Source organism: Pomacea canaliculata, linkage group LG7, assembly GCF_003073045.1.
Source record: "Pomacea canaliculata isolate SZHN2017 linkage group LG7, ASM307304v1, whole genome shotgun sequence".
Classification (NCBI taxonomy): domain Eukaryota; kingdom Metazoa; phylum Mollusca; class Gastropoda; order Architaenioglossa; family Ampullariidae; genus Pomacea; species Pomacea canaliculata.
The window spans coordinates 9,565,767-9,578,466 of NC_037596.1; the positions used below are offsets into that span (position 1 = coordinate 9,565,767).

General features: G+C 42.2%; 2 protein-coding genes across 3 annotated transcripts; both read left to right on the forward strand.

The window, feature by feature from the left end:
• The first annotated feature begins 225 nt into the window (after positions 1-225).
• Positions 226-3,743, forward strand: LOC112568763 (beta-1,3-galactosyl-O-glycosyl-glycoprotein beta-1,6-N-acetylglucosaminyltransferase-like). The gene is made up of 4 exons (XM_025246236.1): positions 226-489; positions 1,598-1,932; positions 2,189-2,415; positions 3,123-3,743. Exons 1-4 carry the CDS (start codon positions 277-279, stop codon positions 3,443-3,445), a joined length of 1,098 nt encoding a protein of 365 aa, XP_025102021.1. The 5' UTR covers positions 226-276; the 3' UTR covers positions 3,446-3,743.
• Positions 3,744-7,039: 3,296 nt separating this feature from the next.
• LOC112568762 (beta-1,3-galactosyl-O-glycosyl-glycoprotein beta-1,6-N-acetylglucosaminyltransferase-like) lies at positions 7,040-11,575 on the forward strand. Of its 2 annotated transcripts, XM_025246233.1 has the most exons (5): positions 7,040-7,916; positions 8,341-8,606; positions 9,311-9,645; positions 10,057-10,283; positions 10,972-11,574. In XM_025246233.1, exons 2-5 carry the CDS (start codon positions 8,358-8,360, stop codon positions 11,289-11,291), a joined length of 1,131 nt encoding a protein of 376 aa, XP_025102018.1. In that variant the 5' UTR covers positions 7,040-7,916; positions 8,341-8,357; the 3' UTR covers positions 11,292-11,574. The 2 variants fall into 2 exon arrangements, with proteins under 2 accessions (XP_025102018.1, XP_025102020.1); XM_025246235.1 differs by lacking the exon at positions 7,040-7,916 and having other exon boundaries at positions 8,476-8,606; positions 9,307-9,645; positions 10,972-11,575.
• The last annotated feature ends 1,125 nt before the right edge of the window (positions 11,576-12,700 follow it).

Consider the following 12,700-nt stretch of genomic DNA (forward strand, 5'->3'; position numbering starts at 1 on the left):
ATTTCTTGGGTAGAATGACCTCTTCAAAGTTTAAAAGATACTAGAGAAATGTTATTTCCCTTATGAAAATATATCTCTATGATGCTAACTCGTGCAATAGTATGTCTGTAATATTTGGATTGAAGCAAAGGTTTTATACATGGAACCGAAATTTCAGAAGTATGTTACAGTGTACAATGCCATTATGATGTAATAATATTGTCCTCGGCATTCGAACAGGAAAAGAAGAAAGAAACGTTTCCATGGAAACCATACAAAGTAAAAGATGTAGACTGCATGAAACTGTTTGCTGGAGATAAGGAAGAGTTAATTCGCTCTAGAGAGATCAAGAGCACAAGTCCCGCTTCAGAAGCAGAGACCGTTCGCATGATGGCCAGGAACTGCGGAGACTTTCAGCAGGAGTACGGTTTCATAATGAGCTCTCTGACAGAGGAGGAAGAAAACTTCCCAATAGCCTTCAGCATTCTTGTATTTATTGATGCCTACCAGGTACGGTTATTCTCTGTAAAATTGTGTGCAGTACTTATTCTTAAATCATCCTCCAAATATTCTGCACTTATCATAAATCGTTAAAAGGGATTTACTAAGCTTTCTCACGTCTGCTTCAGTTTTATATGAAGTCTGACGGTGGTCACGATTCTGTACAGAGACAGCGTCGAGAACTCCGGGTAATGAGCACGCGACGATGGTCAGAGGTTGCGATTGCCGTTGCCTCGGGCTGATGACACTCGGCATCTTTACCAACTTACTCCGACATTTACGTGTACGCGCACACTTACACTAAATTGCTAATTATACTTTAATTGACTCTTGAGTCCCCAGTGCTCATCCCCAATAACAACCACAAGGCAATTTAGTGTAATGAAGCAAATCATTAATATTCAACAGTTTGACAATCAATTTACACGATGATACAATACTCGTGTGACACACACTCGCCATTTATCTCTTCACACAAAAGTCTCTTGCCACGTGGAGGGCCCTCCGATGTTGCTGACGTCCAAAACTTAGTTGATGTCCCTCCGCCGGTCGTAGCGGCCTCCTGCGTCCACTCCACTCGTGGAGAGAGCAGAAGTATGGCACCAACACTCTCACCCTGTTACTAGTAATCACATGATAGGATCTCGTTTGGTGCTCATTTCCTCTTTGTCATCATTTGACTTTAAACTGTATTTTGTTTCTCAGTGCTAGGAGTCTTGGGTTTTCTATCAATCGAATGGTTGTGTCTTGCTTACATATATTGTCAATTAATATTAATTTCTTCTCTAGAATAAATGTTCACCATTTTAAGTTCTATATTTTCAGAACTATTTTATACATTACTACCTATTTTAATATCACTCACCTTGATCTTTGTGTAGAATTTTTTTATGGCGGCTTGTTTGTATGTTGAGGTGATTGATTACAGCTCTGTCGTATTATATATTTCCTGTCTTTTCCAGCTTCCTAGCATCAGCTTCCTTTACGAACGATAATTTTACCACACATCTTGATGATGTCATGGAACTAACTTTCTATGTCATTACCCTACCATTAGGTTTACCTATTAATATCATATTGTAGCCTTTTTTCAACGATCTGTTTTGTCTGACGGAAGGTAATACAACTATTACAAGCCATATATCGGCCTCAGAACGTCTACTGTATCCATGTCGACCAAAAGGCGGACCAGTCCTACCGTGACACAATGGCAGCCATAGCTGACTGCTTCCATAATGTCTTTCTCGCCTCACGAAGTGTGGCCGTTGAGTGGGGGACCTTCACTGTGCTGGAACCAGAACTGATCTGCATGAAAGACCTGTGGCCCTTCAAGAAATGGAAATATTTCATCAACCTGACGGGGCAAGAGTTTCCACTGAGAACCAACTTTGAGCTTGTTCGTATTTTAACGGCGTACAACGGGGCCAACGACGTAGAGAGTATCGTGAAAAGGTGAGTATCAGGACAGGTAAGCTACAAGACAAAGGTGTTATGTCTGCCATCTAGGATTAACTGATAGATGGACGGATGAATGACTTGGGTATGTAGTAGATGTATGAATGTATAGATAGATGAAAGAGATTATACAGTGTTAAAATCTTTCGATTAGCAAATGACACAAATAGTCCATACTGTATATGTTTTCAGATTACCTATAATGTAGTGTCGAAGTTAAGGCTGTTACCTATATCGTATCGGGAAACTCTAGGGCCAACAAAGAACGGTGGGCATCAGCAGGCCCTACTCCTCACGGCATCATCCCAGTGAAGGGGTCAGTGCACATCGCTGTCAACAGGGACTTCGTGGACTACGTTCTCCACAGTCCAGTCGCTCAAGACTTTCTCAACTGGACTCGACGTGTAGATGTACCCGATGAGACGTATTTCGCCACCCTCAACCACAACCCTCAGCTTGGCATCAGAGGTTCTTATAAAGGTGGGCAACAGTACAACACCAGCATTGCACCGGCTCCATTGACTGACCTCACATGTCAACTCCCACCCTGCCTGACAGTTTTAGTTTCTTAGCATATGTACTAAAAAAAATTTATTAATATTGTTTGTGCTATCTTTGGTAAACAATGTCATTAGTTAACTCATGGTAATGTGGTACACAAGTTCTTAAGATCTTAGTCAGTGTTAGGATAGTTGATATGCCTTCCTTTCTCATATAACAGTTTTGTATTTGCTATTATATATTTCTTATCTGTGTACGTATATTCAAACATTGTAAGGTTGAACTGCTGATTATATATATGTCCAATTTCTGCATACCATTCATGGAGTAAATGAATAAAATAAAATGTCAAATGTCAAATGACAACTCGCATAGAAAACACAGAAAAAGCGAGAGAAATTTATTGACTTCCTTGGCGACTTTGTTCTTACGCAGTCATCGAACTGCACTTTGAATTGCGATCTTCTCAAACTGTTTTCAAACTTTTTTAAATGTAACTTACACCGAGATTGGCCATTTACTGACAAGCCTAGCTCCTCTTGTCATACAGTGAGAGCAATTGAAGGTCTACAATGCGGTCAGAATGTGGAAGGTCTATTGTGTCTTCTCTCCTCATCCTCCTTTTCGCTGCATTGATATCCAACGACCTTAGCTTCGGCTTTTTCTTCTTATTCTTTCTTTTTCAGGCTACCCGGAGACAGATCGAGTAACCAAACCATTTCTAACTCGATTCAAGAATTGGGGAGACTATCCTTGTGCTGAAGGAAATTTTAATCGCGACATCTGTATTCTGTCCACGGGGGACCTGCCTTTACTGGACACGCGCCCAGAGATGTTTGCCAACAAGTTCTACCAGGACTACAGTCGTGTGGCACTGGAGTGTCTACATGAACGACTGTACAACCACACGAGGGACGAGTTCTTAGGCATGATGGACTTTAATGCAAGTTATTATCAAAACGTATCTTTCGTCAAAAATATGGTGACTGTGGAGAAGACAAAATGGTAAGATTGAAATTTTTTTTTAAAAGTCAGTACATCATAATGTTTAAGATGGTCAGCAATTGTCCTTTAAGTGTCTCATCTTTTGTCATATCACTTATGACAATGCAAATATAAGAAGCGCTCTCTGACTACGAGGAAAAGAAAACACTGAAACGATGGAACAGAAATCAAACGCCTTATTTATCACTTCAAATATTTTACAATAAAATATTTTATCATATCCCTGCATGTATGCTTTAGGGAAGAAATAGCCCTATTAAAAAAACAGCTGAGTAGTAAATCACGTATCTGTGTACAAATGTCACATCACGTGTTTGTCCTCTTTCTGATATCTGCATGCGTGTTGCTCAGCAACGGAAGTTTGGGTTTTCTCTCCAGATTTGATGGAACAACAGCTACAAACTCTACTACGAGCGACCTGTGATCAGCACAACTCAAGAAAACCAAACAGTAGACATTTCTTGTAGGTCACTTGTGTGATGAAACGGGGAGGCGCGTCTGTAAAGGGATGGTGTTACCACCCGCCCTTAGGGGAAAGGGGTCCTCTGGCTGGCTCGCTTCGCCCGCTTTCACCCTCACACTCAGACACCCGTCCGTTCCACACGTCCGCACGCTCACCGACTGACAGTCGCTCTCCTCGCGTGCGCAAAACACACAACTGACAAAACAGCGTACAAAAACAAATTATAATTACAAGAAAATTAACAAGCAAATTAGGTTGACGTACGAGACGCAATACAAGTCTTCAAATACACTATTATCAGGTCACAAAATCTATGAAAGTAAGAATGTAAATGAGATAGATAAATCACACTTTCCTTCTATTCGTCCAAAACCACCCCCGACGAACACTTCACCAGTCTCTGGACAGTTCTCTCACAGAACAACCTTGGTATTGGGGTACCCTCGGTTATCTGCCCTTCGTTTCTTAAAGATGAGTGCAGCTGGCTGCATGCACCTTGTCATGTAGACGATTTCTTGCCACTGTCCCACCACAGTTGCCCCCAGGCAATGGGTGCAGCGACGATGCTCGGAGTAGAGATGCCTTCTGACTGAACGGCGTTGCTTCCTGAAGATAGGTGCAGCTGCCTGCATGCACCTGGTCTTCTAGACGACTTCTTGTCACTGTCCCACCACAGTTGCCCCAGGCAATGGGTGCAGTGACGATACTCGTAGTAGAGATGTCTTGTATGCTGTTCGGTAGGTACCACACTGTACCGGTGGCACGGTGGGGTCTGCCAACCGCTGCCTCGCACGTCTTGCTGCCGGATACAGTTAACTCCCTCACTTGTGGTTTGGGAGAATCAGCCTCCTGGTCACAGCACACACATCCCTCTCTTCTATCACCAGATCGCAAGTGCCAGCAGGTAGTGAGTGATACGTCCTGACTGAACGGGCTTTCCTATGTCAGACCTGCTGCCTGCGTCTGAATAACACTCAGAGACTACGTCTCCGCTGAACACAAGGGAAAAAGCCCCGACTAACCATCTACCTCTAACTATATACTAATCAAACACGTGACTACTCGTCACCTAATCTACCTGTGCCTAACGCTATCGCTCTAATACTAAGGCTACTACTGCCTACCGCGCTATTCCCGTACCTACTACATCTGCCACCCCCGACTCTAGTTCCCGATCTCCTCCATAAGTCAGGGAGCCCTGTCAAGTCGTAAAAACGGACAGAAAGGTTTCCCCCACTGTCCGCTGTTACTGAGCACCGCCTACCTATAATTACTTAGACACCGCTTCGGCTGTTGTTCTGGCCTTGAACCAGGCTGGTTCATGACAACTTGCTATATTACAGTCTAGTTTGTCTCCTCACCTTTCCTCCCTTCTTTGTCGAGCATCGTTGTTCTGAATGTTTGTGTGCGATAGGAAGTAAAGAAATATCATGTCGCCTTTTACAGACCTGACACATTATTGTTTACCATTGAACCCACGAGGTATAGCTTGCTCAATGAGCCACTTTCTCCTCAAACAACAGTATAAGATAATATAAACAATAGTATAAGAAAATATATTGAGCCCCTTGTAAGTACTTGTGGCTTTAGTCGTGTTCACTCCGTTGTACTAACAGCAGTTTACTTCCTTCTCTTGGATATTAACAAAATATTGCACGCCACAATGCCGGACTCATCATGTTTATCACAGTAATCTAGAGTAAATTAACGGGCTGATTTACCAAGTAAAGAGAGTCGTGCAGGTAATTACTTCCCTGCTCGCAAAGAATGAAACGATCTGGAAGATTGAATCTTTTGCCAACATCAGTGAACATTTCTTTTACAGTGATAGACATAAAGCAAGAGGTGTGAGCAGAAAATCCGGGAAAAAAGTCAAAGTTTTAATGCGAGGGTTTTATTACATGTACAGGCAACAATCACAAGAGCAAAATAAAGTGAGACTACGCCAGTCCCGTGAACAGCTGGTGACACAGAAGTAAGACTACATCTTACGATCATTATGTAGCTAGAGAAATTTTCTATTTGTAAAATTGATCATCGTGTGCCATGTGCAGAAACTATCGACATCCTTGTAGGCAATGGTCGTGAGGGCCTTCAGTGTGTGAAAAAAAGAAGAAAGTCGTTGTAAAAACTACACGAACCCTCCCTGGTGTGTCTTGCTTTGAGATGGACTGTACTGGCAACACTATTTGTATAGATCCTCTCACAGAAACGACGACGACGATGCTGACGATCCGTTGGGCTCTCATTACTCATCCCCACATGTGCACGCATATTTAAACACGCACCTACACCCATCGTGCCCTACACACTACAGCAGGTGACAAGGTAATAGTTCAGATTGTTTTGAGAAAAGAAGAGAAAGTAGGTTTCCGGGGCATAGAGAGACAGTTTGTTCCAGGTGAGTGGCCCAAAGGTACAAATTGTGGTCCAAGCAAACAGAGCCTGAGGAGAGAGAGAGAGAACATGGCGTGTGTCGATTTAAAGTGTTGGAAAGGTAGGCGTAGGGGGGAGAACTTGATTTTAATAAAAGCTTTGGACCTTCACATGTACCTGTACTTCTGCTGCAGTTTCTTCCCTCTTCTGTTGTGTAGATGCATTGTAAATAATGTGTTGTTGAAGTGCAAACTGTTTGGATCTGTTGGCTTCGGCAGTGACATAGAGTTGCATTGAATAAACTGCTGCCGATCACTACTTTGTCAGTTACGTAAAATAATATTTCTTAATATTCTCAAGATTTTCAAAACCTTCTCATTTTTCTCCTGATGCTACTAACATTATTTTCTGGAGTTATTACCGTTCAATCTGCAGTGATCACCCTTTACTTCAGGATCGCCTTGTACAAATTCTCTGTTGTTGTTGTTGTTTGTTGTTGTTGTTGTTGTTGTTGAGACATCGGAATACAAAGAGGAAAAGAGTAGTGTGGTCAGGTTTCTTGTGACATACTTGCATAAATCAAACTTTGTCTTTTCTCGGATCACTGAGCTTGATTTAAAATCTAGAGATCAGGCCCGTGGTTACCAAGCTCTGTGGCAACATGGGGAACTGCAGGGCCAGTGTTTTGTTTCCGAAGTTACAAACCGGAGTCCAGACCCCGCAGATGCTGCTTACCCTGAAATCGTAGCTATAAATTAAGGACAAAGATGCCCTGGGGAACAGAAACATGAAGATGTGTCTGTAGGGTGTGAGCATCACATCATTACTACGGAAATAAGACGCTTTCCCTTCAGTTGCCAGTCTTGCTGTGGAGAAACGACTTCCTCTCGCTTGACGACCACGGCGTCACGTCCTGTGTGTTCAGTACAGACACACGCCACATTGCAGCAAACCCTGTAGCTGGTGAATGGTAGTTTGTCACACATTCAACCTTCAACGTGCTGTGGGTGTTTTTGCTGTTGAATGATATTGTCTTGTAGAGAGAGGTGAGTCTGTCCAGAGCTTTGCAGTCCTTGTAACTGCCTTCTTATAGACTGTGTTCTACAGTGTTCCAGAACGCCGCTCTCTCTTTCATTCATTCATCCTGTGAATGGTGCCAGCTGCTGGGACCAATACCGTTGCTCTTATCAGTGCTGGTCACCAGTCCTTACTTATTCACACCGTCAGTTGGTAAAGTCTTGCACTTCCTTTGCCGTTGCCTGTCGTCTGCTTGACTTCGCTTCCAAAGAGTAGTGTGGGACTCCCATGACTGTCACTTGCTCGGGAAATTGAGGAAACACATTATCACTGCTTCACATCTCCAGTCACAGAAATAAATCAGTCACTAATTTATCTGCAAAAATAGAGTATCCAGAGTACTACCAATTATTTAACAGCACCATCTAGGTACCTGTGTGTGTTGTTACTACCTCAAGCAGCCACATCACATGCTAGCATCAGTTTATTTACAAAGAAACTCGACAGTTGTATCACCAATGGCCTTTTGAGGATGAGAAAACTCAGCTACCCACTGTTGTTGACAGCGATCTGTTTGAGTGCAACCTCTGTCTACATCGCCTTGTACAGATCTCTACGGGTAGGTGTCATTGTACTGCCACCTCTATGAATGAATAAAATGTACCTGAATGTTTGCATGCTTCAATGTAACTTTGAGCATGGTGAAAAGCTGTCTCCTAAAGAGAAAAGTGCACGTGAGTTTTCTATCTGGTAGGCGCAACAATAGGTCTGCTTATATTTCTCGTGTCCTTTGGATCCGACTGCGACACGGATTTGTTGTCTTTCGCGAAGGAGTCTGTAAACATGGCGGCTTGTATGAATCAATCCAAAGCTGTCTTAGATGTCATTGAAAGAAAATAAAATTAGCTAGGAAAGGATTTAGAACGCTAGTATCTATTATTTAAGCCCAACTTAATATCAAACCTGTTTTTTTTTATGTAAGTTTGTTGTTGTTTACTATAAAGAATTTACACTTTTTCAATTGATCCTCGACTTTCCAACAGACGACAGAAACATTTCCATGGAAACCATACGATATGAAAGAAATAGACTGCATGAAGGTGTTTGCTGGCGACCAGGAGGAGTTGGCTCGTTCGAAACAAGTCCACAAAGACCTGCCTGCTCTTCCCACGAGAAGGACATAACCAGGTTGGCCAAGAACTGCCGCAATTTTGTGCGGGTGTATGGGTTCATAATGAACTTTCTGACAGAGGAGGAAAGAAACTTTTCTATTGCCTACAGCATCCTGGTATTTAAAGATGCTCACCAGGTATGGATATATACGGTTAGACATCTCTAAAATGAAACTTGCGTCCCTCGTTTCGCTGTGAAATTGTTTACTTGCCTACTGAGACTACTGTCGTTAGCTGCCCAGCGACGGAGCAAGAAATCTCGGCTACAATGAATTGTTTGTTGGATGTATTGTTTTGGTCCTGTTATATAGTCGCCTTCGTGTATGTCATCGCACAGTCGCTGGAGTATCTAGTAGGCTGCGCTCTCATTGTCTTTTTTATGCTCTTTCAAGAGTTGGATTCACCATCAGATGTTTTAGTCTACGAAATGTAGGCGATGCATCAAAATTGTGAGTTTAGCTTATTATTTTCTCACCTCTCTACTTTCAGAAGCTGAACACAACTCAGATGCCGAATATCTCATAAAATGACAAGACTGTAGACTGCATCCGTACAGATGGTATTCACCTTCTTAGCATCAGTAGCTTCCCTAACTGGGCACGAAAAGACCTCTTTGCTTTTAAATCCAGCTCCCATCATCATCACCACCACCACTATCATCATTATCTTCAGTGTGAGATGATTTTAATGTAAAGTATGGAGATCAGTTTTGTTTCTTCGTGCCTTGTTGCTGACATCACAAAAGCTAAAGCTCCGTGTTATGTTGTTGGCAGATGGATGAACTATTAATACCATATTGTAGAATTACCATATTTTTTCGATTTGTTTTGTATGCTGGAAGGTAACGCAGTTGTTACAAGCCATATATCGGCCTCAGAACGTCTACTGTATCCATGTCGACCAAAAGGCGGACCAGTCCTACCGTGACACAATGGCAGCCATAGCTGACTGCTTCCACAATGTCTTTCTCACCTCACGAAGTGTGGACGTTCGGTGGGGGACCTTCACTGTGCTGGAACCAGAACTGATCTGCATGAAAGACCTGTGGCACTTCAAGAAATGGAAATATTTCATCAACCTGACGGGGCAGGAGTTTCCGCTGAGAACCAACTTTGAGCTTGTTCGTATTTTAACGGCGTACAACGGGGCCAACGACGTAGAGAGTATCGTGAAAAGGTGAGTATCAGTGCAGGTAAGCTACAAGACAAAGGTGTTATGTCTGCCAGCTAGGATTAACTGATAGATGGACGGATGAATGACTTGGGTATGTAGTAGATGTACGAATGTATAGATGGATGAAAGGGATTATACAGTGTTAAAATCTTCTGATTAGCAAATGACATAAATGGTCCATATTGCATATATTTTCAGATTACCTATAGTGTAGTGTCGAAGTTAAGACTGTTACCTTTATCGTTTCGGGAAACTATGTGTAAGACACCTGTTAGCACGGCTGGCTGTCTAGAGATTTCGGTGAGAAGCACTTTCCAGCCAAACCCATCAACTTCGATCATTAAACTCGATCATCTCAGAAACCTTGGCAGAAGATAGCAAGATATAATGCTGTTAATTTACTCCTGTTGCTAGGGCTAACAAAGAACGGTGGGCATCAGCAGGCCCTACTCCTCACGGCATCATCCTAGTGAAGGGGGCAGTGCACATCGCTGTCAACAGGGACTTCGTGGACTACGTTCTCCACAGTCCAGTCGCTCAAGACTTTCTCAACTGGACTCGACGTGTACATATACCCGATGAGACGTTTTTCGCCTCCCTCAACCATAACCCTCAGCTTGGCATCAGAGGTTCTTATAAAGGTGGGCAACAGTACAACACTAACATTGCACCGGCTCCATTGACTGACCTCACATGTCAACTCCACCCTACCTTACAGTTTTAGTTTCTTTTGCTCCACTAAAAAGCTTGTACTGAAAAAAACTTTATTAATATTGTGTGTGATAGCTTTGGTAAACAATGTCATCAGTTAACTCATGGTAATGTGGTACACAAGTTCTTAATATCTTAGTGAATATTAGTATCGTTGATATGCTTTCCTTTCTCATATAATAGTCTTGCATTTGCTATTATATATTTCTTATTTGTGTTCGTACATTTAAGCATTGTAAGGGCGAACTGTTGATTGTATATATTACAAGTTCTGCATGCAAGTCATGAAGTAAATGAATAAAATAAAATATCAAATGTTAAATGACAACTCGCATAAAAAAATTGATTGACTTCATTAACGACCTTGTTCTTACGCAGTCTTTGTATTGCACATTGAACTGCGACCTTCTCAAAGCTTTTGAAATATAACTTACACCGAGATTGGCCATTTACTGACTTGCCTAGCTCCTCTTGTCATACAGTGAGAGCAAGTGAAGGTTTACAATGCTGTCAGAATGTGGAAGGTCTGTTGTGTCTTCTCTCCTCATCCTCTTTTCGTTACATTAATATCTAACGACCTTAGCTTCGACTTCTTCTTCTTCTTTCTTTCTTTTTCAGGCTACCCGGAGACAGATCCAGTAACCAAACCATTTCTAACTCGATTCAAGAATTGGGGAGACTATCCTTGTGCTGAAGGAAATTGGATTCGCGACATCTGTATTCTGTCCACGGGGGACCTGCCTTTACTGGACAAGCGCCCAGAGATGTTTGCCAACAAGTTCTACCAGGACTACAGTCGTGTGGCACTGGAGTGTCTACATCAACGACTGTACAACCACATGAGGGACGAGTTCTTAGGCATGATGGAGTTTGATACAAGTTATTATCAAAACGTATCTTTCGTCAAAAATATGGTGACTGTGGAAAAGACAAACTAGGAACATTGAAAAAAAGATTTTTTAAAGTTAGTACATCATAATGTTTAAGCTGGTAAGCAATTATCATTTAAGTGGCTCATCTTTTGTCATATCACTTATGACAATGCACGTATAAGACGCACTCTCTGACTACGGGGAACAGAAAAGAAAACACTGAAAAGATGAAATAGAAATCAAACGCCTTATTTATCACTTCAAATATTTTATAATAAAATATTTTATCATATCCCTGCGTGTAAGCTTTAGGGAAGAAATAGCCCTATGAAAAAAACAGTTGTGTAGTCAATCACGTGTACAAATGTCACATCACGTGTTTGTCCTCTTTCTGATGTCTGCATGCGTGTTGCTCAGCAACGGAAGTTGGGTTTCCCCTCCAGATTTGATGGAACAACAGCTAGAAACTCTACTACGAGCGACCTGTGATCAGCACAACTCAAGAAAACCAAACAGTAGACATTTCTTGTAGGTCACTTGCTATATTACAGTCTAGTTTGTCTCCTCACCTTTCCTCCCTTCTTTGTCGAGCATCGTTGTTCTGAATGTTTATGTGCGATAGGAAGTAAAGAAATATTATGTCGCCTTTTACAGACCTGACACATTATAGTTTACCGTTGATGCCACGAGGTATAGCTTGCTCAATGAGCCACTTTCTCCTCAAACAATAGTATAAGATAATATAAACAATAGTATAAGAAAATATATTGAGCCCCTTGTAAGTACATGTGGCTTTAGTCGTGTTCACTCCGTTGTGCTAACTGCAGTTTACTTCCTTCTCTTGGATATTAACAATAAGACTACATCTTACGATCATTATCTAGCTGGAGAAATTTTCTATTTGTAAAATTGATCATCGTGTGCCATGTGCAGAAACTATCGACATCCTTGTAGGCAATCGTCGTGTGCGCCATCGGTGTGTGAAAAATAGAAGAAAGTCGTTGTAAAAACTACATGAACCCTCCCTGGTGTGTCTTGCTTTGTGATGGACTGTACTGGCAACACTATTTGTATAGATCCTCTCACAGAAACGACGACGACCACGACGATGATGACGACGATGATGATGATCCGCTGGGCTCACATTACTCATCCCCACATGTGCACGCATATTTACACACGCACCTACACCCGTCGTGCCCTACACACTACAGCAGGAGACAAGGTAATAGTTCAGATTATTTTGAGAAAAGAGAAAGTAGGTTTCCGGGGCATAGAGAGAGAGTTTGTTCCAGGTGAGTGGCCCAAAGGTACAAAATGTGGTCCAAGCAAACAGAGCCTGAGGAGAGAGAGAGAACATGGCGTGTGTGGATTTAAAGTTGGAAAGGTAGGCGGGGAAGGGGGGGGAACTTGATTTGGATAAAAGCTTTGGACCTTCACATGTACGTGTACTTCTGCTGCGGTTTCTACCCTCT